Below are 27,618 nucleotides of genomic sequence, written 5' to 3' on the forward strand. Positions count from 1 at the left end.
CCTGAGTTCTGAGGCCCCAGTTGTACTATTGTCTCTTTCAGTGCCTGACTACCACTATTTTAAATCTTTATATATTTACTCAAAATGAGTGAGATAAGCTTAGGAATGTGTGAGTGTCACACCCAATGAGTGAGACTTGAAATGTCTGGACCTATAGTAACAGTTATAAGCTAAAATTCTTTTAGAAAGGACATGTTCATGATAGGATGTGAAATGCTGGCCATTGACTTGAATAGGGCCAGGATTTCACCCGAAAGGCACATGCCAGCAACAGATTTTCTCTGTAAATTTGGATGATTAACTTAATGCTACTGTTGGGCCATACTGTAATAATTTTGCTCATGCTGAGTAGCATCTCACTCTGAAACAACTCTACACCAGTGGTTCTCAACATAAGCACACAGCAGCAGCCCATGTGATCTCCTCAGGGCCATACAGATAGTAAATATATTGTGTGGATGTGGCCTACATAACACTTAGAGCTGCATATGCCATTCACAATGGTAAATAGGTTGAGAAACACTGCTCTACATAAGGTGCCATTTACTTCAATGGGACTACTGATGAAATAAGATAACAATCAATTTGAGAAAAGGTATTGCCATGTGGCCCACTGAGACCATAAAGAAAGTAATGGTAACCTGGTGAAGATAACTTTATAGTGGAGGATGCAGAAACTTGTTGAGAATATATTGCACAACAAGTACTCTTGATTGTGTAAGGCCAGGAAGCCAGATTGTTTTCCCCAAACAGACCAATACATAAGGGACTTCCATTCAAATTGCCCCCATCCTGCACAAAGTGGGTAAGTCAGCTGTGTCAGCAATACTGTCTCTGCATCAATGGGGCTACTCAGATGTGTAAAGTTAAACACATGCAGAACTCTTTGCAGGCTCAGGGCCTGCTGCAGGCTGTTATGTATTTAACAATGATTTACAAAGTCTTGAACAAACTTCTTCAGGTATCATGCTGCTGTGGTCTAGTTGACAGAACATTAGACTTGACTCAGGACACCTGGCTCTGCCACTAGCCTGCTGGGTGATTTTGGCAAGACATTTTGGGCTAGATTTTCAAAGGTGTTTAGGTGCATTAAGGTGCAGATAGGTGCCAAATGGGATTTTCAAAAATGCCTAAACAGATTAACCACATAACTCCCATTGAAAGCAATAGCCCCTAATTTGCTTATGTGCTTTTGCCTCAGTTTCCCCAACTGTAAAATGGGAACAATGATTCTTACCTACTTTGTAAAGTACCTGGAGATCTACTGATGGAAAATGGTATATAAGAACTAGGTGGTATTATTTATTATGAACAGAAGGGTAGGATTTGTGGATCTATCCTGTTGCCTTCTGCATTTCCTAAGGATACCTGGGATCACGTATAAAGCCTTAATGTCCTTTTAAATGACACTAAATACATTCCCTTTTCTCCCCACAAAATATATTTTTTTAATATCTGAATTCACATAGTTAATATGAATCATTTTTACCAAAAGGTAATTGGCAATGAGGCAAACTTCTCTGCACTAAAGTCAAGTATATTTCAAGGAATGTAAGGTGGGAAACTGAGTCATGAGTCCACCCAATTTAGGCTTAATCAATTTTCACATTTAGAAATTTTCAAACGGAATTATTGTCACTTATGGTTTCTGAATATACACTTATGCCAGATAATAAACAAACAGGTAAAGGCTCAAATTACCGAGTTCTGGGGCACTAGGAAGCCCTCCTGCACTTCATGGTGTCAGTCTCTAGCATTTCAGTCTCATTCCTTTAGTTTCTGGTTCAGTATTTATCTGACTTCAGCCCCTTTGTCAACTAGATTTTATACCTTTCCATATTCATTAGCTTTCCACCAATCCACATTATTTAACATTACAGATACCCAGTTATCCATGTACGAAACTTTAATAATTTTTTCATTTTCCATTCTGTCTTTATAAATCAGTAACATAACATCAGTATTAAATTAACAATACATAGTCCTTATTTTCTACCATTCAGCAATTTTCCTCATATTTTAGTATATATGTACATACAGATCATCCTAAATTAATCATTTATATAACCTTTACATTTTATTTAATAGGAACATTATGGGGGTTACCATGCCCTTAATCTCAGCATGTTATTGTCCTTTTCAAACACAGGTTTTTCAGGAAAATTTTTCTCAAAGCTTACCATCACCCCATCAGGTTTGTAAATTATTAAAAGGCCTACTCAGTAATTTTACCCATGGCATTTTTGAGGGGTAATGTTTGTTAGAGCCTTAATAATCAATTGTTCCCCAACAGTAGGCTAACATCTCTGTAGCTGATCTAACTAGAATTACACATCATGTTAAAAATAAAGGTGGGACAGCCACTCATATCTAGTACATTTTGTACACAGATTACAGCCTTACTGATATGTCTTTTCATGTACAGATTATTACCATTTTATCTTTAATCATAAAATGTTAATAAATATAATTTTGGAGATGCTAACAAATTAAAGATTTTAGAAATGGTCATAGAAGTAGGGACACACTTAAAACACCACTGAATTCAGTTTGACAGATTTTTTTGTGTGAGGATAGCATTTAGAATATGCTGAGAAATAGCGCAGACTCACCCCAAACTGGCGATTATTCTATTGCTAGACATACACACACACAGACACATTGCAAAGTTCTTGTATCAGTTTTGAAGCAGTGATGAAATAAACTGCTAGTTTGAAAAAGTCTTCTCTGGAAATTACCCAAACACCTTGGGGCTTATCAGTCCTTGTTAAGAGCTTCCTTCCTCATTAGAAAAAAGGATGCATCCGATGAAGTGAGCTGTAGCTCACGAAAGCTTATGCTCAAATAAATTGGTTAGTCTCTAAGGTGCCACAAGTACTCCTTTTCTTTTTGCGAATACAGACTAACATGGCTGCTACTCTGAAACCTTCCTTATTAGAAGTCTAGAAAAATGAAGCAGGAAATGAAGATGTTTCCAGGGTCTTTTATATCCTCTCTTATGTGGATGGAATTTTACTGTCCCAAACAAAGCCTCCAGAACAGTTTGTGGAAAAGTACAGGCACAAGAGGCTAAGGCGTCTGCAGGAAGAGCCATCTGGCCAGAATGAGTTTTTTCTATGGCCCATTGTGAGAGTTAATTGCCTTTGATGGGTTATCAACACAAAGCTGTCTGGCTTCTATGTAGATTTTGACCAGGTGGGTGTTACCCCAGGATCAAACACATTTGAAATACTGGTTCACAGTCAGTAGTCATAACTTTAGATACAAAAATGATACATCCATACAAATAGGATTATCATATTTGATAGATTGTAACTTTTCCATTGATACTTTAAATGACATACTTTGTATAACATTTGTTGCAGTTGTGTTAGTGATATATTTCAACCATACAGCATCACAGATGGCATGGGGAAGGGGTGGGTTTCCAGGTTCACAACAAGGCGGGAGGTTACAAACTATGACAACTGGAATAGAGATTTCAAAATCAGAGAGAAATACCTTTAACGTCTTATTGAAACAAATAACAAAATGCTTCTTCATAGGACAGCTCCCTTTAAAAATCTCCTTACAATTACTCCAAAATGAAGTATTTTTCCAATGTGTGAGACATGGCAGATCTACAGAAATCTCAAACACTCCCTCTAGTATACACAAAAAGGACTTGTGAGAGCTATTATCAGGTTTCACCACCAATACAATAAATAATCTTATCAACAGCACTGCTTGTGACATGGTGTATGTAAGTTTTTATGTATAAATACAATCATGTATTTTAAAACTATGGTATCAAAACATTTAACAAACATTGAATAATTAAACTTCTGAAGGTCCTTTGAGGTATAAAAATGTATTAGGGGCTACTTCACTCACGACTGAAACCCAGCAGCTGTTTAATGATAAAATAGTTCAAGACAGAAAATGAAGAATATTGTATTAAAATTTAAATTGTAACGGGAAATGGGCTTATACATTGGACTGCAGTGTGTCACAATTCCGAAGGTTCCATGATAGCTGAGAAGGTATTTGTTTTTCCTTGACATTTGGGAATGACAGTTGACATTCCATGACACTTGAAAGACAGTTGCAGCTCTGTAACAGATGAAGATGATGTTTGGAAATAACAGTTGTGGTTCTGTTGGCAGTTGGGAATGAGAGTTTCATGACAACTGTGGTTTTATGGGAGATGGAAAAGATAGTTATGTTCTGTTGCAGCAGGGAATGACATCTAGGTGCTCATGACAAATGTGAATTGTTAAGTAAATAGGAGTCAACAAACCAAACTCAACAGCCAATGAATTCAGTCTCTTTCTGCATGTGGAATATCTGTGAGTTGATCAGAATTTCCTTGAATGTGGTTATTATTTTTTGGGTACAATTCCCAGCTCTGCCACAAAGTTTCTGCATGACCCTGGGCAGGTCACTTAATATCCTCCGGCCACAGTTCTCTATTGCTAAAATGTGAATAATACTTCCTTCTTTCATCCTTTGTCTCAGGGCTTAAAATCCCAATGATTATTTCCCAGAACCTCCCCCATTTGGGGCTTTAGCCTGCAAGGAGGGGGAGGGGGGTGCCAGGGCTCAGAGCTTCAGTCCTCACAGCACGCACCAGGGCTGAAGCTCTGAGCCCCGGTGCCTCCCACAGGGCTGAAGCCACGAGGCCCAGGCACACACCACAGTGCTGAAGCCCTGAGCCCTAGCTTCCTTCCATGGGCTTGAAAATATTTACCAGAGCTCTGCTCCGGTGGGCTCCAACTGAATGTAAACCCTGCTTTGTCTGTGTTGTCTATTTAGACTACAGGTGAGTCGCATCATATGCACATTTAACTTACACAAATTCAACTATACGCGCTCAGTAAAAAAAAAAAGAAAAATACCAAGATACCTGTAAATAGTGCGGGCAATTCCGCCCACCATTCCACTCAATGAGCATATGCCCCGGAGTAAGCGTGAGATGGGAGACATGAATCTGCTGTTCCCTCAGTTGGTCTCAGTTCCCGTGTGCTTCTCATAGTGTGAGCATCTCGCCACGCTGAGTGGGATTCTACTGTTTAAAGATATGTATTTTTTGTACAACATGGCCTCTAAATGCAAGCCAACTACTTCATCTAGTGCTCAACCGAAGAATCAGCGATCTGTTCCAATGCTGGAGGAAAAACTGGCTGTGTTGGACTTATTGAGAGACGGTATGTCGGTCTCCAATGTGGCGCATAAATATGGCCACAACAAATCTAGCATCTGTGCCATCAAGATTCGAGAGAGAGAAATTCGTCAAGCTGTGGCATCAAGTGCTCCAATAACTGCTAAGGTGATGAGCCAGGTGTGTGATAAGACTTTAGTGAAGACTGAAAAGGCATTAAACTTATGGCTGGAAGACATGAACCGTAATCGTGTGCCTATCGATGGCAACACGTTGCGAGAAAAGGCTCTTAGCCTCTATGCGCTGTTCAAACCTCCCGCCGAAGAGGGACAGCCTTCTGATGAGAAGGAATTCAAAGCTGGCCAAGGTTGGCTAAACAGTTTTAGGAACCGCTTCAACCTCAAAAACGTGCAGACTACTGGTGAAACTGCATCTGCCAATGAAGAGGCAGCAAAAGCCTACCCCAAACAATTAAAGAAAATCATAAAAGAAAAGGGCTATCTTCCAGAACCAGTTTTTAATGCTGAAAATTCTGGAAAAAAATGCACAACAGCACTTACATTTTGAAATTAGAAAGACAAGCCCCTGGCTTCAAAGCAGCTAAAGACCATGTGACTGTGTTGTTTTGTGGCAATGCAGCTGGGCATTTAAACGCCGGGCTTGCTCTACAGGGCTGCAAAACCCCATGCCCTAAAAGGTAAGAACAAAAATCTCCTGCCTGTGTTCTGGCAATTAAATAAAAAGGCTTGGGTGACAGCAGCATTATTTCTGGATTGGTTCCACAAGTGTTTCATTCCGTAGGTCAAGCGGGACCTCAAAGAGAAATGACTTGACTTTAAAGTGTTGCTGATCGTAGACAATGCTCCTGGCCACCCTGCAGAACTCCAGTTTGTGCATCATGACGTTGAAGTCGTCTTTCTCCCCCCCCCAATACCACCTCCATCCTCCAACCTCTCGACCAAGGCGTGATTCGCTGTTTCAAGGCCATGTACATGAGGCTTATGTTCTCACAGATACATAGCGCTATGGATGCTGATCCCAATCTTAATGTGATGGAGTGTTGGAAGTCCTTCAGTATTGCCGCTTGCATCACTTATATTAAACAGGCAATGGATGCAATCAAGCCTGAAACAGTCAATGCATGTTGGCAAAACCTATGGAAAGAATGTGTGAATGATTTTAAGGATTTCCCGACCATTGACAAAGAAGTGAAACGCATTGTTCAGGTGGCCAGGCAAGTGGGTGGCGATGGGATTGTTGACATCCTTGAGGAAGAAATTGAAGAATTAATTGAGAGCCATAGAGAAACATTGACTAACGAAGAGTTAGAGGAACGGATAATCGTCTACAGAAGACGAAGATGATGACGACAAACAGGAAGAGCCGGCAAGTTGGAATCTTCATAAATTTGCTGAAGTGTTCCAAGCAGCGAAACACTTGAATGATTTAATTTCTAAATAAAATCACACGTAGTATTACAGATGATTTGAGACCGTATCAAGAAATGTTTGAACAGCTCAAGAGACAACAGTGACAGCTGCCAATGACCATGTTTTTCAAGGAAAAACAATCAGCAGCAGATAAACCTACGCAATCAACTTCTCGAGCTGAACCAGAGCCAACCACTTCATCTACAACTCGCTCTCTGTCACTCAAGTTCTCTGTCACCTCCGTCTCCTGGATCGACATCAAGCCCTGACGACCCCCTGTAATTACCCCCCTATAATTAAAAATACAGTACTGTAAAATTATATTTGTCATATGTACTCTTTATTATATACTGTACATTACTGTATACATTATATATTTATACATATTACTGTACAGGGTTGTATACACAAAACCAGGTACAATATACTGTACTTTATGGGCAATTTAAGGGATTTTCAAGGGTAATTTTGACTATACGCGATTTTCGCCTTACGCGCTGACCTTAGAACCTAACCCCCACGTAAGATGTGAGTCCACTGTATAAGCTCTCTGAGGAAGGCATTAATAGGACTTGTCTACGTGAAAAGTTATACCAGTATATTTATATCTTTAAAGTTAAACTGCTATAGGTATAACTCCTCTTACTGACACTCTTAGTATAGAATAAGTGGCCTTTTCTGGTTTATTTTAACTTGCTTTCAAAGCCACCTAACCTAAATCAGTAAAAGGCACTCATTCCAGAATAACATGTCCACACAGGGAGCTACACTAGCATAACTATTGGTTTAAATTCACACCTTACTGTCTGTATACTCCTATAATTTCCCAGGTAGACAAGCCCATTACTGTGTGCATGAACAATGCCTAATCCAGTGGGGCCCCAAGATGGACTGCCGCATCCAGGCATTACTGTAATGTAAGTAATCAGAAGTGAAAAATTTCAAGTTGGTGAAATGGTTTTCACTCTATGAATTGGCACTCGATCACTATTGATTACTTTGAGTGATCAGGCAAGTCATGTGGTGTTGGGTCTGCTCCAGGCACTTCTGGCACGAATACCTGGTGCATGAAAATGTTAAATTCCATGGACGCACACTTTGAAATTAATTTCCTAACAGTGTATATGCCTTTAAGAATGCCTTGGGGACACATTCGCAGAAAGAACCCCAGAATGAGGCGGAAAAGCAGCGTGAGTGAAACAAATTAATGAAACTATGAGCAAGACTCCAAGAAAATACTGAGCTGTGCATGACAGTTGTGATCCTCAGCCAGTTACCAATGGCAGATGGGGATCGGTGCAGTTGGAGGGTCTCAAGCAGTTGGGCTCCTGGAACACTCTGCAGTTGGGTGACAGCTGGGGGAGTTCCTAGCACCTGGGATTCTCGGACCCTCTGTGGTTGGGTGACAGGTGTGGGGGGTCCCTGGTAGCCAGGATCCAGGGACACTCTGTGGCTGGGTGACAGGTGTGGGGGGGTCCCTGGTGGCCAGGATCCGGGGACACTCTGTGGCTGGGTGACAGGTGTGGGGGGTCCCTGGTAGCCAGGATCCAGGGACACTCTGTGGCTGGGTGACAGGTGTGGGGGGGGGTCCCTGGTAGCCAGGACTGGGGGACACTCTGTGGCTGGGTGACAGGTGTGTGTGTGGGTCCCTGGTGGCCAGGATCCGGGGACACTCTGTGGCTGGGTGACAGGTGTGGGTGGTACCTGGTAGCCAGGATCCGGGGACACTCTGTGGCTGGGTGACAGGTGTGTGGGCGGGTCCCTGGTAGCCAGGATCCGGGGACACTCTGTGGCTGGGTGACAGGTGTGGGGGGGTCCCTGGTAGCCAGGATCCGGGGACACTCTGTGGCTGGGTGACAGGTGTGTGGGGGGGTCCCTGGTAGCTAGGATCCGGGGACACTCTGTGGCTGGGTGACAGGTGTGGGGGGTACCTGGTAGCCAGGATCCGGGGACACTCTGTGGCTGGGTGACAGGTGTGGGGGGTACCTGGTAGCCAGGATCCGGGGACACTCTGTGGCTGGGTGACAGGTGTGGGGGGGTCCCTGGTAGCCAGGATCCGGGGACACTCTGTGGCTGGGTGACAGGTGTGGGGGGGTCCCTGGTAGCTAGGATCCGGGGACTCTCTGTGGTTGGGTGACAGGTGTGTGGGGGGGGTCCCTGGTAGCCAGGATCCGGGGACACTCTGTGGCTGGGTGACAGGTGTGTGGGGGGGTCCCTGGTAGCCAGGATCCGGGGACACTCTGTGGCTGGGTGACAGGCGTGTGGGGGGGGTCCCTGGTAGCCAGGATCCGGGGACCCTGCGTTTCCGAGCCAGTTGCGACTCGGGCCCCTTAGACATGGCAGTCCGGGTTCGGACTGCGCGCCCATGAGAGTTGGGCGAGGAGCCCCCTCTCTGGTGGGCCGCATATCGCGCAAGCGTCACAGGCCGTTGCCTGTTTCTCGAGCCGGAGGGGCGGGCACACGCGGCGGCTCGGGGTGAGGACGCTTCCGCCTCAGCCGGGACTCGTAGGAAGCGCGTGTTGTAACAGCGGCAAACAGGAAACGCCCTGCGATTCCCTTACAAGGGCATCAGCATCTCCCTCTCCCCTGCCCCGCCCCGCACGGTGGAATGCGGTGAGCGCACCGGACTGCACCATCACATCTCGAGGGCGGGGGGGTGTAGTCCGAACCAACTCTCTCGGGCGGGGGTCGTGAGCAGCAGGCTCACTGCGGAGCAGCCGCACTCTCCTCCCCGGTATCTGTGCTGCGGCGGCGCCCGGGGCCTGACTGGCGCGTTCTCCCTGCCGATGGTGTAGCCCGGGTCCCCTCTTCCCCCCCCCTTGCTGGCCGGGCGGTGGTTCGGTCTAGATCGCGCTCTCCGGAAGTACCAAGGCAGCTGGAGCAGCCGCCGCTTTCTCCCAGTCCCGTTCCGACCCGAGTCTCTGCTACAGCCGGCGCCAGGTGAGGCCGCGTGGCGCGGGCCGGGGGGAGGGGCTGGGTTCGGGGTCCCCTGGGTCTAGTGTCCAAGTGCTCGCGCTGGGCGGGAGGCCGGCCCGGCCCGGCCGCCCCTGGGGCATTGGCTGGCAGGGGGCTGTTAGTGAGGGGTAGGGCTGGGTCCCGCTACCCCAGGCTGGGGCGAGGAGGGGTGGGGGGCAGAGTTGCTGCCCCTATGTGGGGTGGCGGCTGGTGGGTGGGTCGCAGCCGGGCTGAGCGGCCCCTCCTGCGCTGGGAGGAGGCTGCCGGAGCTGCCCCGCCCGGTGGGCGTGGATGGGAAGGGGCGCCCCGCTGACGGGCCCGGGCGATGTGTGTCAGGCGGTTCTGAGGCTGGGGCTGGTTTCACTAGAGCAGGGGTCTCAAACTCAAACGAGCACGAGGGCCACATGAGGACTGGTCCATTGGCCCGAGGACTGGTCCATTGGCCCAAGGGCTGCACCACTGACCACCACCCCCTGCTGCCCTGGCCCCCACTCCACCCCTTCTGTGAGGCCCTACCCTGCCTCTTCCCACCCCTTCCCTGAAATCCCTACCCCAACTCTGCGCCCCCCCCGCCCCTAGGGGGTGCATGGTATGTCAGGGGGTTTGGGTCAGGGTGTGGCAGGTGGCTCAGGGCAGGGAGTTGGGATGTAGGAGGTGTGTGGGGTTCAGCAGGGGGCACAGGGTAGGGGGTTGGGGTTCAGCAGGGGGCACAGGGCAGGGGGTTGGGGTGCAGGAGGTGTTCGGGGAGCGGGTCCAGCCCGGCGCGCACCAGTGGCAGGGCAGGCTGCCTGCCTGCCCCCATGCTGCTCCGGGAAGCTGCCGGGACCTGGGGGAGGGTACAGGAGTCTGTGTATTGCCCTGGCTGCTCTTCCAGGTACCTCCCCCAAAGCTCCCATTGCTGGGAATGGGGAGCTGTAGCCAATGGGAGCTTAAGGGGAGGTACCTGGAGGAGCGGCCAGGGCAACACAGACCCCTGTGGCCCCCCGCCCCCTCAGGTCCTGGCCGCTTCCTGGAGCGGTGCAGGGGCAGGCAGGCAGAGAATATGCCCCTGCCCCCCCTCCCCCCCCAGGTAAATGCTGGGGGGGCGGGGGTGCTGCAGGGAGCTGGCAGGCTGCAGAAAATAGCCCTGCGGGCTGCGTGTTTGGCACTCCTGCACTACAGCCTTTACAGCAGCACCTTGCGCTGGGACTGCACCTGGGGGCTCTCGGTGCAGCTCAGGGTCACGGCCTTTGGCCGAGGTGGCCAGTGCGCTGGGAGGAAGCGGAACCCTGGGCAGTTCCTTTGCTATAAGGAGTCTGGCGAGAGACGGGTCCGAGCTGGGCAGCGCCCAGGGAAAGGGACTGGTAGGAAACAGCTGCAGAAAGCCATGGCAGGGAGCCACCCCCGGCTGGTGTAATGCTGAGCTCTGCAATCGCTCGCACTGTTTGGTGGCTGAGAAATTATCAACTTGTGTTCTGCAGCCTCTGCAAACAGGATAGATTTTACCCTGTCCCTGGTATCCTGTGACATGACCCCGGCTACCTTTGGACTTCTCAATATAAGAAATTTACACAGTTTGGAAACTCACGAAATAGCTTGGGTGGAAAGAGGTGCAGACACCTAAACCTTACTACATAAGTTGCCTTAATACATCAGCCTTGCAAAACTTGCTTGGCGTGAGTCTTGTTCTCTTTTTTTGGAAGCTGAGTCAAGTAGTTTTTCTCATTTCAGTTATCATGGCACTCAGTGAGTGAGTAGACTTTATGCCTGGGATGATGATTCTCCTGTGATATTGCAGGGTTGAAATACCGTGTTTTTCATCAATGGAAAATGTATAAAGATTGCCAGAGTAGCTGACAAAATAGCTAATGGTGAAAATGCGGGATGTGTGCTCAGATTAAGAGCACATATATTAGCTGATTGTTCTGTAGGTCATATTTTAGCAGTGCATCCTTGATCACAATTCATCTTAAAGAAAAGCTCCAGTATAATGAGATTTTAATTGTGACTTCCACTTTCTAGCATGTGGACAGCCACATTGTCAAACAATCAGAAGAGCTAAATAAGTTTAGAAGAGGTGTGGTGTTATGTTTCTGAATAGTTAACACACAAAGTGTCCAGCTATTATCTTGAGCTAAGGCACTTATATGGCCCCCATCACTGTACTGTCTATGTGCTTCACAATCTTTAACGTATTTATCCTCACAACACTGCTGTGAGGCAGAAAATTACTGTTATCTATTACTATCTGTAAAACAGGGAACTGAGGCACAGAGAGGCTAAATCACTTGCTCAGGGTCACACAGGAAGTCCATGGTGGAATAGGGAATTGAACCTGGTCTTCCAAGCTCTAAACCTACTGTCCTGACTGCCAGACCATTCTTCTGCTCTAAAATATTTAAACTGGTGCCTTAATTTTTAGACCAATATATGGTCAGATAATCAATCTGTGACCCTCTATGTTGACCTAAGAAATTGAGTCAGATCCTGTTTCCCATTGACTCCACATTTTTAATGAGCCATTCTTAAACATACTGGAGGCTGTACAAAATAAATGTGACAAACATCCTCTTTAAATTTCTGAAATAAAACAAACTGATCTCAGTGTGAATACCCACATGAGTAAGAGTTCAGTGAACAAGGCCACAACAACAGGACTGTTTTGAAAGCTGATCACTGAGAAAATAATGGGAGAGGATAATATCTTAATTTAGTAGTGTTCCCAAATACTACGGTGATGAGCATATTAAAATATAGCATTCAAACAGAAGGCAGTAACTTTTGCTACTCCTTGATTCATACCAGTTCTATAGAAATGAAAAACTTATTCCCAGTCTCCTAAACCAGGGGTGGGCAAACTATGGCCTGGGGGCCACATCCAGCCCGCAGGACCGTCCTGCCTGGCCCTTGAGCTCCTGGCTGGGGAGGCTAGCCCATGGCCCCTACCCTGCTGTCCTCACTGCCCCGCAGCCTCAGCTCGCCGTACCGCCAGTGTGATAAGGGGCAGGGGGGTTGGATAAGGGGCAGGGGATCCCTGGGGGTAGTCGGGGAGCAGGGGGTGGTTGGATGGGGTGGAGGTTCTGGCGGGGGGCATAGTCAGGGGATGGGAAATGGGGGGGTTGGATAGACGTGGGAGCCCCAGGGGGCCTGTCAGGGGGTAGGGGTGTGGATAGGGGGTGAGGTCCTGGGGGGCCAGTTAGGGGCAGGGAGTCCTGGGAAGGGGCGGTCAGGGGACAAGGAGGAGTGGGGTTGGATGGGTCAGGGGTTCTGAGGGGGGGGCAGTCGGGGGTGGATAGGGGGTGGGGGCCAGGCTGTTTGGGGAGGCACAGCCAGCCCTCTGTACAGTTTCAGAACCTCAATGTGGCCCTCAGGCCAAAAAGTTTGCCTACCCATGTCCTAAACTATCTACAAAGAGAAAAGGAGGACTTGTGGCACCTTAGAGACTAACAAATTTATTAGAGCATAAGCTTTCGCAGGCTACAGTTCACTTAATCGGATGCATAGAATGGAACATATAGTAAGAAGATATATATACATACAGAGAAGGTGGAAGTTTCCATACAAACTGTAAGAGGCTAATTAGTTAAGATGAGCTGTTATCAGCAGGAGAAAAAAACTTCTGTAGTGATGATCAAGATGGCCCATTTAGACAGTTGACAAGGTGGTGTGAGGATACTTAACTTAGGGAAATAGATTCAATATGTGTAATGACCCAGCCTCTCCCAGTCTCTATTCAAACCCAGGTTAATGGTACCTAGTTTGCATATTAATTCAAGCTCAGCAGTTTCTTGTTGGAGTCTGTTTTTGAAGCTTTTCTGTTGCAAAATCGCCGCCCTTAAATCTTTTACTGAGTGGCCAGAGAGGTTGAAGTGTTCTCCTACCGGCTTTTGAATGTTATAATTCCTGATTCAGATTTGTGTCCATTTAGTTTTTTGCGGAGAGACTGTCCGGTTTGGCCAATGTACATGGCAAAGGGGCATTGCTAGCACATGATGGCATATATCACATTGGTAGATGTGCAGGTGAACGAGCCCGATGGCATGGCTAATGTGATTAGGTCCTATGATGGTGTCACTTGAATAAATATGTGGACAGAGTTGGCATCGGGCTCTGTTGCAAGGATAGGTTCCTGAGTTAGTGTTTTTGTTGTGTGGTGTGTGGTTGCTGGAGAGTATTTGCTTCAGGTTGGGGGGCTGTCTGTAAGCGAGGACTGGCCTGTCTCCTAAGATCTGAGAGTGTGAGGGATCATTTTTCAGGATAGGTTGTAAATCTTTGATGATGCGCTGGAGGGGTTTTAGTTGGGGGCTGAAGATGACAGCTAGTGAGTGTCGTTCTGTTATTTTCTTTGTTGGGCCTGTCCTGTAGCAGGTGACTTCTGGGTACTCTTCTGGCTCTGTCAATCTATTTTTTCACTTCAGCAGGTAGGTATTGTGGTTTTAAGAATGCTTGATAGAGATCTTGTAGGTGTTTGTCCCTGTCTGAGGGATTGGAGCAAATGCGGTTGTATCTTAGAGCTTGGCTGTAGACAATGGATCGTGTGGTGTGGTCTGGATGAAAGCTATATCCACAAAAACAACAAGGAGTCTGGTGGCACCTTAAAGACTAACAGATTTGTGGGCATAAGCTTCTGTGGGTAAAACACCACTTCTTCAGATGCATGGAGTGAAAATTACCAAATTGGTAATGCATCTGAAGAAGTGGTGTTTTACCCACAGAAGCTTATGCCCACAAATCTGTTAGTCTTTAAGGTGCCACCAGACTCCTTGTTAACATTTGGAAAGATCATTAAGTGGTCTGCCGAGACCCTCAGCAATTTTCAAGTGGTCTGTGGGGGAAAAAAAGTTTGAAAACCACTGCCATATGTGATTGCAAATTCATATTGAATGTACTGTCCACTATCACCTCTAAATCTCCTGTAGCAAATTTCCTGGTTCCTTACTGTCATTGAATCTACTCCTGTCCCTCCACCCATTAAGATATAGAAGATTGTGAAGTAAATTTTTTCCAAATTGAACTGTATTTGTGGTTTGTGTTTTTTCTCCATGGATTTACCTCTAATCTCTGCAGTAATCTGTTTTTTCTACATGCACAAAAGAATAGAATTGTAGGAGAGAGATTGGCAAGGAGTCACTTCTTCTGTATGTTTGATTTGGATGGCCCTTTACCTTACAGTATAGTCTCAATTATCAGAGCACAATGAAGAACTTCAGATAATTAAGGGGATTGTCATTATAACAAGTGTTGAGGGCATTACCCTGTTCTGGTTAGCTGTGAATCTGTGTAGAGGTTCAGATTATAAGGATGAGTTGTTGTTGGCTTGCTACCTGAAGTGGGTCCAATATAAGATTTTAAGTCTTGTGTCTCAAAAGCAGATTGTTAGCTTATTAGCTTAATGGTTTATGGTGAGCTGTGTTACCTCAGAAATAAAATGGATTTCCTGACTTTAAATCTGAAATTTGGTTTTAGGGAGATTGTTTTGTGAAAGTGTAATGAAGAGCGTTGCTGGGTTACTTGCAGTTGAGCTTTGTTGGTTATTTTTAGTTCAGGGCATAGCAGTTTGTTTTTCATATGTCAGAAGAATGTTGTATGTGGAACGTAAGTTTCAAAAGTGGAGAATTAATCAGTGGGTGAAATCAGTAATGCTATTTGTAGATATACTGGGAAGACTATAACCTATGCAGTGGCCTCTCTTTATCATCTGGAGGCTTGGTAAAGCACTCGCTCTCTTGGATATAAAGCAAGGTAAAATACTTCTTAATTGACAAAGAGTTGTGACCTTTTAGATTTAACTGGGTTCTTAATTGCGTACTTTAATGTTGATTGCTCGCCTTTTGCAGTTATTTAGCTGTATTTGGTTAACTTCAGTTCACTTTTAAAATGAACTAAAATTGCACCCTTCCTTTAATTGCTTTTTATTTTATTTTGGATAGACTGACATCTCCCAGATCACTTTACAAGCAATCTGTTTAAGGAGTCACTGAGAGACTATTTTCTGTGACTCATTGATCACCTCGTTTCAGAGGTGCAATTAACTTTTAGAGGTAGCTTGTTTTAAAGATCAGCATTTGATGATATTGTAAATTACCCAAACTGGGATGTTTTGAATGTAAACATAGGCTGGTGGTAATGGCTTCTTGGACTCTTAAATTGCAGGTATTTAGCCTGAAGCTCATAATCAAGGAGCAAATAAATTTATGGCATGTATCAAAACCCAGTCTGGGTATGATGCAGAATTCTGTGGCACACTAAGTTAGCACCTTGTAGTTCACTTTTAAGATATCTTAAGTTTTTGTGAGAGATAGTTATTAAATCCAAATCTGGGTTGATATGAATAGTAATATAGGTTAATGAGACACTGTCATCTTGAAATTATTTTTTTAAAATGAGCTGAGTTAAAAATAGCTTTAGGATATACCTACTCTTGAGTTTATCTGCTAATTTTGGTGGCTTTACAATCATTTTGTTCGTTGCCAAAATGTTTCTTTACCCTATTGCCGTGTGACGGATGAAACTAACTACATAGGGGCAGACAGGGAAATTGACTATACAGAGTGCTAGCTATGCAATGCCCAAAGTAAATAATCTGGAAAAGGGTAGTTACTCTGTTATAATAGGTGTTACAACTAAGTGTAATTTTTTTTAATTTGACAGATGTTTCTTTAAATATGTAATCTTCTTTACCCACAATTCTTACATTTTAACTAATCAGTAAGGCCCTGATTCTGAGGACAGAGCTGCATGGGCAGGCCTGAAATCAACAGGATACCCTATGGGCACAAAAGTCCATCCATGCAGATCCAGTTGTAGAACTGAGACCTTAGTGTTTAAATTCAATCTAGTGGATCAGTTCTAGTGTTGTTGTTAAACTGGCTTAAAAGGTAAATATTTAAATCACAACTGAATGGATACCATAAACTTTAAAGCTTCACTTCTGTCTGAATTATTTTACTTACTAAGTGTTAGTTGTAACATCTGAGGTTATTCTTTGTTTACTTGTACATTTGAAAATACTTTGTGTAGTCAATTTCACTGTTTCCCAAATTTTATCAGTTTCCCATTTCACACTTGCAATATGGTTGACTTTTTTTTAAAGCATATTGTAAATCCACAGACTTGTGTAGTACCTGAAACTACCTTGCTTTTCAATATGCACTAGATTGTGTCCCTTTAATGGAGTAATTTCATAGTTTAGAATGCACCTATTGGTATGCTATATTAGTTCAGACTTCTTGGTTACCTAACAAAACTGCAGTGCTTTGTTTGTTTTGTAACTAAGCCCAGACTCCTCCTCTCCCCCCCTTTTCCCCACCCCCCCACAACATACACCAGACCCTCTAGCTGATGATGCTGAAAGGACTTTAACACACACACAACTTTCCTGGGACGCTGTGTTTTTTGTTTTCAACTGCCTAAACCAAACAAAAACTTAAGAGCCACTCTATCTCTGGTCTCAGACTGACTGAGTCTTTATGTTCTTCAACTAATATAACAAAGTAAATAACTTCAAAATAAAAGAGAATCACCTTTTCCAGGTATCTAAGCTTGTGAGCTCCTTGGCCCTACTCAGGCAAGGTAAGCCAACTATAATTCTAACTGCCAGGTTAGCAAGGCAAATATATGCTGAAGTACAGAGACATGGGTATTGGGGGCATCTTTTCAAGGACCAGCTTGATGCAGACTGCTGTCAGCCCAGGAGAGTTTTCCTCTGAACCCCAAAGGGCCAGTAGACATCATCACAGTTAAGCTTCTTGTAAAAGAAAATACAACAAAAGGTGGATGGTAAATTTGTGGATCGACGTACCTTTGCACATTATCCAGAATTCAAACTTTTTTTCAAGGAACTGTGATGTAGTTTAATATACAACTCTAATTCTTAGACATCTGTTTTAAATTTAATTTCCTATACTTTAGTCACTGTTTTTCTCCCCTAGAATCCAACAGCCATCATGTCTAGTAAAAGAGCAAAGACAAAGACCACTAAGAAGCGCCCTCAGCGTGCAACCTCCAATGTATTTGCAATGTTCGATCAGTCACAGATTCAAGAATTCAAAGAGGCCTTCAACATGATTGATCAGAACAGAGATGGCTTCATCGACAAAGAAGACTTGCATGATATGCTCGCTTCCCTTGGTAATGTTTATTTCTCCAGATGTCTATTTATCTGATACTTGTGGCCTACATCATTGTATTAACTGAGCATTATAAAATGGCTGTGTGCCTGTTGCAATCATCACAAGAGCGTGGCTGTTAACTTTTTATACATTTTTGAGCTGCTTTATGAAAGGTGTTAGTCTGTTTAAAATTAGCAGATATAATTGGGTGGATGAATAAACATATTATAATGACTATCAAAAATATGAATACTTTAATTATAGGAAAGAATCCAACTGATGAATACCTAGATGCTATGATGAATGAAGCTCCAGGCCCCATAAACTTCACTATGTTCCTTACAATGTTTGGAGAAAAACTAAATGGCACAGATCCAGAAGATGTAATCAGAAATGCTTTTGCTTGCTTTGATGAAGAAGCAACAGGTAAGTAGGTGAAATATCAATGCTGGGTTTTCTGCTTTTGATTCTTTGTTAAAAGGATTTCTTTTATTCAGCCATGACTGTAAATATATAATGAATTTAATTAGATCATTTGAGGTTATTATGGGCTTCTAAGGACTTGTCTACATGGTGCCTTAGTGCATGTCTGCAGAGATGTAAATCCCAATGCACACCCCTTTGTTGTGCATTAACTGACCCATGCAAACTCTGGTGTGTGATAAAGGTCCATTTGTGCACATTTAATGTAGTGCTGCTGGACTACATTAATGTGGACTAAGGAACTTTTAGTGCACATCAGCAGGTCCATGTGAGCCAGTTAGTGCACAACACACTGATGCACGCTGGAATTTACACCCTTGCTGGTGTAGACAAGCCGTGAATATACCCGGTATACAATTTTCTGATAATCATCACTTAATTTTTTTATTTTATTTTGCAAGTGTCAAAAACACTTAATGTAATTTTATCATCTCTGCGGCAGAAATGGTGAAATATTGGGCGTAAAGACTGTTAAACCTATCCAGTTGCTTAAAATCCATCTATCAGAACCCAAAATACTGAAAGAGCCATTTAAAAACAAATATGTGGTGATTGGGAGCTGTCTTAAAATTATAGGAAATTTAAAAGCTTAGAACAGTAGGTTTTAATTGGTTAATGGAACACCAGTTGCCCACAAAAGACTTGCTGGTGATCTGCAGAGTTGACTTCTAGCACTTGCTGGCTCCTCATTTCCTCCTGTTAAACTGTATTTAAAAGAAAACTAAAAGATGTATAAAATACCTAATTTTTTTATGTAAGAAAAAGTTGTTGCTATAGCAATGTTTATCACCAATAGGAGGGGGAGAAATGGCTCACATATCCTGTTGTGGGAGGCTGTAGTCCATGCTGTGTCAAAGTTTGGGAATCTCTGGATTAGAATTTGCCATTGAATTGATACTAACATACAAATATATCTGAAATATTAAGATTTCTTCACGTCTTTAGCGTTGACATTTAAGTTAGGCTAGATTCAGCTCCCATTCAATATGAGCTGGATTGTATGCTGAGCAGTTTTAAGTAAAAAATGTTTAAGATAAGTGAGTACAATCAGTGAAAACAAACTTCCATGTAGAAATGTTTTTTTAAGACTGTCTTAAATCTATTTGTTTCAACCAAAATATAAACTTAACGTCTTTCCAGACAGACTGTTTTGATGCAATTTGAGGTCAGTTCTTGCCATTGAAGTTCTGGGATTATTGTGTGGAAAAAGCTGAGAGGTTGTCACGCAGAATGTACCAGATCAGGCTATTCATCCAAGTCTTATGGTGGCCATTACCTTAAGTGTCAGAGGGAGTTGGAAGGTGTAGAGGCTCTCATAATCCTGTTGTAGCACTTCAGTGTGACTCTGAAGCATAAGACTTGGATATAATCTTGTCTTGCATAACTAAACACTTTATCTTTGGCAATTAAAATAATCCAGCCCTGTTATTAAATGCAGCCACAGTATTTAACTTTGGCCTCCTGCAGTCTTATATTGACAGCTTTGTGTCTTGCTTCTCCCTGGAGTTAATGCTTAAATAGGCTTGTAAATATTTATTCTGTCTTTCTTAAGCAATACATGTGTGATGCTTATGTATATACTGATGTAATTACTTAACTCCAAACTACAAATTCTTTCTCTTTGAAGATCCAGTAAGAAAACTTTTTGGTTTATCCTGATTCGCTGTACACATTATATTCCAGGGTTCATTCAAGAAGATTATCTGAGAGAGCTGCTGACGACAATGGGAGATAGATTTACAGATGAAGAAGTAGATGAGCTGTACAGAGAGGCACCAATTGACAAAAAGGGAAATTTCAATTACATTGAATTCACACGCATCCTTAAACATGGAGCAAAAGACAAGGATGATTGAACAAAATATCAGACACCTGCAGCTAGCTCTAGTTTTCACTTGTGTTTATTTTTGAGGGTTTTTTCCTGGTAGAACCTGTTGCATGCATCTACCTTTTTGAAGCTTTTGCCTTTCTCAGTATATTTATCTATTCCAGGCCATTCTGGCATATTTGCACCTGTGTAATCAGACTGGATGTGGGGGATGATATTGTAGTGAAAAGAATCTGGGGACAAAGATCAATGAATTTGAAGGCCCAGGAAAAAAGTCTCAATGTTTCTGGTTTAGCTGGATTTTTACATTTTTGTAATAAAAATGTCCTTTTGAAATAAAGATTGCAATATATAAATAAAATACCTCAAACTGTTTTGTGAAGTAACATTTTCTTGTTACTAAATGTCTTCATTTTTAAAAGCATATGTACCTACTCTTGATATCTGGGTAAGACTCAAGATGTTACAGTGAGTTTACAGTTTATAAAACATTTGCATTAAGTACTGTCTCTTCACACTTAAGTGAGCAGGGATATTCAATTTTATAATATTGTGAAAAGTACTGGTAACTAAATTTTAACACTCACAACTAATGGCTTTAGTCTCTGAAGGGGAGTCTGGCTGGTGTAGGCGTAAGCAGAATGGGTGGGGAAGACTATTGCAGTTGGGCAGCAACCAATTCTTTCTTCCCTGAATTGTGCTGCTGATGTAAACAGCTTTCATGATTTTTGTGTGTGCATGCTGATTAGCCCTTATTTATTTTCCTTTACTACAAGGGTGAGAGCGTTTGGAAAATTGTAACTTGGAGAACAGGAATACAGAAGATAAGACAAGCATGATGCTGATGATTCAAGTAGGAGGGGACATATTTATATTTTCATTGTGCCTACTTTCCTCCTCTCCCGCCGCCAATAACTTGTTCTAGACTGCAGTGTCTACACTACCACTACTGAATGACTGCATTTTAAAAACGATACATTGTTGCTATACAGGCCCCTTGATTTCATGTACAGCTGCAGCATGATCAGAACTCACTTTTTCTTCAGCTACACATTCTTAAACAATTGTGCTAATGTTATGTGATGAATTTTAAGGATGACCCTTATCAATTAAGTACGTGTGCTGCTGTCATGTTCTAAAAAGTAGGATGCAAATAGTTAATCATTTTTATTACATTTCTTGCCCGTACACAGCCCCCACCTTCTTGCAGGTCATCTTTCCTTAGCCACCAGTTGGAATGGATTTCAATCTGCTGCCAGTCCCCTACTTCATTAACCTGGTCCCAGGACTGTTTGTGGAATCCCATTGCACTCCCCTTGTATGAGGGTTAGGGGAGTGGGAATGACGGGGTTGTCTCCTTGATGTCAGACATTAGGAACCCCAACACCTTTTTTCAGTTCCTGTAGGAGATGTCTTCATTCTCCTAATCCACTTCCAATTCTGATTTATCTGTGACCCAGACTCCTATTGAATGCTTATGTGCACAGGTCACCTACCAAGTTGCAATAAAATATTTTTACAACCTAATCTATCCACTGACTCATGGGGCAGCTAAGGGGAAGCTGAAAACGCCTATCTACCCAGCCCAACCTGGCACTGAGAGAAAAATTCCTTCCCATTCCCCAAAAAGGGGGACACATGATGCTCACAGCAAGGCCCAAAAACTCTGCTTCTACTCTTAATTCCAGAAGGTGGAAGATTTTTCTTTCTGCTGCAGACTAGTCTCTTGTCTTTCCCACTCCGCTCCTTGTATGCATGGGAGCCAGTATGCTTCTGCACCCTTCTGCCTACCTCTTCAAGTCTGTGACGGGTGAAATCCTTAAAGTGTCAATAGGTTTTCTTTCCACTGCTGGCCTATCATGTCTGAGGCAGGGTGGGGCACTTGTGGAGTGTAGAAGTATAGTACTGCCCTCTTACTACTTGCAGGAGCTCTGGACAGAAGTACTTACTCTTCTTGGTATTCCACTTCCTCTAAAGCAGGGGTTCTCAAATGGGGGGTTGGGACCCCTCAGCAAGTTGCAAGGTTATTACATTGGGGGTCATGAGCTGTCAGTCTCCACCCCAAACCCTGCTTTGCTTCCAGCATTTATAATGGTGTTAAATATATTTTAAAAAGTGTTTAATTTTTAGGGGGGGGTCACACTCACATAGGAAGCCTCTGAAAGGGTCACCAGTACAGAAGTGAGAACTACTGCTCTAAAGCCTTATTCTTGCTAAGGGTTTTTAAGTGGGGAAGAGGGAACGTTTTAAGATGAGCATGGCACTGTGAAATAATGTATGTCCACAGTTGCTGTTTCATATAATGTAGAGATTCCTTTCTCTAATATTGTTGGTGTTTCTAGCATGGCAATTCCTGGAGATCTGTTTCTTTTTTGTAAAATACGTAGTTTAAAATAACATTCAACAGTTTTGCCTCAAATTTTTCTGGGTGGTCTTTTTCCCCCTCTATGCTTTAATTAAAACCAGTTATTTCTACATTTCCTAGTGTATTTTTATCCAAGTTGTAACTGGCAGTTTGCCCGTATTCATTGCTTTTCTTGATTGTTCTGGGTTTGGTTTGGTTTGGTGTTTCCTACCTAGCTGGATAGTTTTTGTCCTTTAACAACAATGTTGCCGTTCCAGACCATCCAGCCAACTCCTCCTCCCCAGTAGCTGGTTTCCAATTGTCCCAGCGCTCCTCCGTGTGGTTGCTATGGCACACCCTGTTGGAATATCAGTAAGACCTCAGTAGCAGCACATTTGCCAAATATGCAATAAATTCTTTCCTACAACACCCTGACAGGGATGTTGCAGTTAGGGGAAACAATCACTTGGACCTTTAAGAAACAACAGCAGAAAACACATTTAAAAAGTGTTTTGTAACATTAAAACTAAATAATAATAACCCAACAACCTTGACTAGGGCATCATCCTTTCACATTTAAACAACTGTCTGTGTGTAAATAAATATATAATGCATATAACTTCACAAATTGTAGACTTCATTATGCTTTTGGTTGTTCGTGGATGTGGAGGCTCACCCTAGAGGGGAGGGATAGCTCACTGGTTTGAGCATTGGCCTGCTAAACCCAGGGTTCTGAGTTCAATCCTTGAGGGGGCCATTTTGGGATTTGGGGCAAAAATTAGGGATTGGCCCTGCTTTGAGCAGGGGGTTGGACTAGATGACCTCCTGAGGTCCCTTCCAATCCTGATATTCTATGAGAAAAGTGAGTTGAGATCCAGATCTGTTTTCTTCTACGTGACTTTTCTCTGCCACATATAATAATGGGTGTCTGTCTTAGCAGTGGGTCTTAAAACTAGTCATATGATAGACCTCCCAATATCTAAATCCCTCACACCTTATGTTTGAATTAATATTAGAAACTATTAATTTGGGAGACCATCACACACTAATTTAACCATGAATTCCAAAGGCTAAATAGTATTTCATACAATTGCGCTAAACATGCTCATAGTCTAAAAATAAACAGTCACTATATCCAATGCAGTAACAAAATATTCATAAGCATGTGATCAGTATACTTACAAATAGGCCAGACCTAGGAAAAGATCTCATTCTGGTGTGCTCCAGCATGATCGGGTTGGGTCTCTCAAAGAACCTTCAGAGTCATGGTTCTATACCCTTTGCTAACTCCCAAGCTTTAGCAGAAATCCAGTCCAAAGCAACTTATCCTTGCTACTTTCCCTTCTCCAAGGCCTTCCTTTCTTATCTCTTTCCCTTCTTGCTGACCAACAGCTTTTTCATTGCATTTGCGTTCACGTAGGCTTTACTTTTAAGATAATATGGGTGGGAAGATCCATGGTGGCTCCTTTTAAGACAGATTTTTTTTCTGATTTAAAACCAGCTACAGTCACTGCTAGCAGTCAGAGGCCTTTTTAAAATTTTCCTTATCTCATTAATTATTCTTTGAACCAGACATCCTCCCTACTCCATTCCTTCTGGCCTTATAACATTATTTTCAAGGCCTTCCATCTACTTGCTAGCAATAGCCTTTCTTTACAACACATATATTTCCTTAACCAAACTTCAGCTAACTCTAATTCTTTAATTTCATATTTATTCTACACCTTAGCTCCTGATATGTTCCATTTGGCAACAAGCAGGTAAGGAGCCTATGGATTTATCTCATTCTATCAACCAAGATTTTGGAAACCACTGCCTTAGAATTAGTATCTGTCAAGGTTCTTTATATCAAACTGAAAAGCACATCATCCACCTCCACCTGGTATGTTTGCCCACTTCATAAAGAGCAGAACTTGTGCTGTAGGTTCTCTTGTGCTGTGATGAATATTCCTCTGATACCATTCTCTATCATGGGTCTTCTTAATATAAAGGCCTGGTAGCCAATGTTCTCATACAACCTGCATTTCGACAAACTGCTGCTCTGAATTTTCTGGAACCCATTGCAAAACAATGGTTTTGTTGCTTATGCCTTTTATGCCTCCCTTTCTTACAGTGTTCATAAAATTTTGTATATACAATCTGTAAGCATCTCATGAGGAAGACATTTGTCACTGATGAGGAACTTCCAAAGATGTTGCTGTACTACTCATGCTTCCCTTCTGAGTTAAAGTTTGCCTAGCACCCATGCTGTAATGAAAGAGACTGACCAGCCTGCAAGCGGGCACAATACCATCCCAAGGCAAGGTTATCAACATAGGCAGCGAAGAGACCATATAAGAGCATCAGATGCATTTGTAGCAAGCTAGCCAGGAATGTCCAAACAGCTGAAGTTGGATTCCTGGGGTCATTAGGATGTCATTACTAATCCACTTCCAAAAATAAAAAATAACTTGTTCAGTCCCTGAAGCAGAGTTTGAAACACTGACAATTTGGGTTTAGCATTGTGTAAGGAGTCAAAAACTTGGAAGATACCAGCTTAACCTACTTTGAATTCTCCCGTAGTGCTCCTATATAATGGTCTACATATTCCACACCAAACTAAGTTTCTGCTAAATGGTTGTTCCGGTCTTTTGCAAGCTGACACACATTTTATTTAGGAGAGTCTTAAATCTGCACTGACATATCCGTTCTCCATGAAGTCCCATTGAAAAGTGCAGTGATTTATTTTATATGACAGATTTACCCTGAGTCTTTACATCTATGAAGGTCAATCTATTCAAAGAGCCAGTAAAGCTTCATGGAAAAATCTGAAAAGCATTCTGTTTAAAGATAATACTGCTGATAAATATTTCCTGTATTTCTTTCTCTCTGATTATTACTGGGACTATGTGCATGAACACAAGATCTTTGTTCCTTAAGGCTACATCTGCTACTGCTACTAATTTTGAACCTGAATTAATAATATATTCATACATATAGTGCTTACAACATTAAAATATTTGACAAACATTAAATCCATCATAATACACTATAACAAGTTACCGATGTCATAGAAGTGATAGCATTATTTTGAGGTACTTGTGTTTTGTATATACAGTGAAGGAGGAGGAAATCTGTTTTACTGCAGATCTGAGGATTAGTTCTAGGTTGCTTTCAGATGGCTGGGTTCAGCACCATAAATTAAAAGGAGAAAATGTGACTAACGGACCAGATCCTCAACACTGAAATCAATGGTGCTATTCCTGTTTACACTTGATTCAGTGTGCCATTTTGGGAGGCTGAAACTGGCCTGCAGCATTCTCTTTTAGTGTTGCCAGAAACCTATGATGAGGTAAATCCAGAGAGGAACACTTAATCAGACACCACATCATTATCCATTTTTATCTTACAACTTTTGCTTTCTCTAATGGTAAAAATGGAGCAGTTAAGTGGGAAAGAAAGACAAATGTACTAAGTAAAAATACAAAAGCAAATTAACGGTGAGGTAAAGAAACAGCACGCATAAGAAACGTCTTCCAGTTTGTGAGCTAATCATCTATGAAGTATATGTTTTTAATGTCAACACTATATCACTCCACAAGTGGTGTGATTTTGAAATGGCCCCACCAACCAACAAAACTTCATGGGCACCATTTCACAATAAATATTGAACAAAATAGTCTAATCTTTATCCTGAAAATCTAAATGAAAACCCTACAGTATTTTTTACTTTTTATTGTTTAAACAACAACAAAAAAACTTCAGTCCTATTGGCTCCAACCAAATTTTTGTTTTCTTGCCTGTTGTTTGGATATGTAATATCAAATATGTATGAACACTGATTCAAGACACAAGGATAGGCCATGATCTGCAAACATTCGTGCATGTGCTTAACTTTTACTTCATAATAGAAAAAGTTAAGTATGTGCATAAGTGTTTGCAGGATTAGGGCCTAAGTTTCTTCTTCAAGCTACACCTGTCCTTATCAATATACACTTGTTTACTTCTATAAGATTTTTAAGACCACAGATTTTATCCATATTTACCTTTAATACTGGTATGAAAAAGGTGTAATAGGCAAAAGATTTGATTGCAAAAAACTGAGGCAGAAAAACAATAAATGGAGTCATGGCTCATCTGGCACCATAATAAACTATACAAAATAGAAACATTAAAGGATAGAAATTATGGGGAAACCAACTTAAAAGTCATGGGTGGTTTCCATAAGCAAAGTTCCAGAAATAATAGCTAGATTTCAGAAGATGGGTTTTCCGAACTGCACAGGAGCCATCAATGGCCCCCACATCTCTATACTTTGCTGACAAAAAGGGGTGAATGACTATGGGAACCAAAAAGATTACTGTTGAATTGTTCTGCAAAGATTAATGGACCACAGAGTAGGTACTCATGAATACCAACGTGGGAAACAATGGAAAGGTTTATGATGCTGGGGTGCTGAAATTAAGATTGTACTTGAAGGGGAAAGAAGGGACCTTATTCCCCAGAAACTATATAGTGCTCTACAGTGTGCGAGTGCCAACATTTTCAGTATGTAGAGTTGCTACAACTTAAATAATTTTTACCTAATCAGAGATGTAAATGGACATTTTAGTAATAATCCATTCCGTTTACATTTTTTCCTTTTCTCTAAAAGAGAAGTATTGTATATCAAGACACTGATTTATGAAAAGAATCTTTATCAATCATTCATGGATCATCTTTTCCTGTTTATCCATACAATTAAGTCAGGCTTCCTTTCCTGCCATTACAGCTATCACTTTAATAGGCTGTCATATATAGTCATGAGAAAAGTTTAATAATGCAACTGATGAAAATGAAAGAAGATGCAGGAAATGAGATCTGATAACAAGGTACTGGCGATGTATTTTTCTAAAATAACAATGGTTCAGAATTCATTTTTTTATTATTCCTATTTTCAACATTGTAAACCATCTACAACTTCCTCACACCCAGACTCCTCACACTCTGTGACTTGAATATGTAAAATGTAAATTAATCTAGCCCTTGAGCACATTAGAAAAATTCCAAAAATCCAGAAGCATCTGGGTCCCAGACTAATAACTTCCCCTGACCACATTTCAGTCCTCAGCCTCAGGAGGGTACTTACATTTGAACCAATCCTACCACTTCTTCAAGGGGCTGCATTAATGGGATCATGAACTCCATAAAGGCAATTGCAGAGGGGGGGGAAATGAATTTGTGCCCTTTTTGTTAGTTACTTTTATGATGTATGAAGCTAGCCTAAAAAGGGGGGTTCTGCTTATTTTTTACTTTAGAAATACTAGGAACATCATCTTGTTTATGCTGCGGATCACTGTTGGGAGACCCAGAGATGTGAACTGGGATCA

General features: G+C 42.5%; 1 protein-coding gene across 2 annotated transcripts; it reads left to right on the top strand.

The window, feature by feature from the left end:
* Positions 1-9,112: 9,112 nt before the first annotated feature.
* MYL12B (myosin light chain 12B) lies at positions 9,113-20,300 on the top strand. 2 transcript variants are annotated; one of them, XM_037892800.2, is made up of 4 exons: positions 9,113-9,510; positions 17,436-17,634; positions 17,880-18,041; positions 19,782-20,300. In XM_037892800.2, exons 2-4 carry the CDS (start codon positions 17,451-17,453, stop codon positions 19,952-19,954), a joined length of 519 nt encoding a protein of 172 aa, XP_037748728.1. In that variant the 5' UTR covers positions 9,113-9,510; positions 17,436-17,450; the 3' UTR covers positions 19,955-20,300. The 2 variants fall into 2 exon arrangements, with proteins under 2 accessions (XP_037748728.1, XP_037748729.1); XM_037892801.2 differs by lacking the exon at positions 9,113-9,510 and adding an exon at positions 17,039-17,076.
* The last annotated feature ends 7,318 nt before the right edge of the window (positions 20,301-27,618 follow it).

Source organism: Chelonia mydas, chromosome 2 (genome assembly GCF_015237465.2).
Source record: "Chelonia mydas isolate rCheMyd1 chromosome 2, rCheMyd1.pri.v2, whole genome shotgun sequence".
Lineage (NCBI taxonomy): Eukaryota > Metazoa > Chordata > Testudines > Cheloniidae > Chelonia > Chelonia mydas.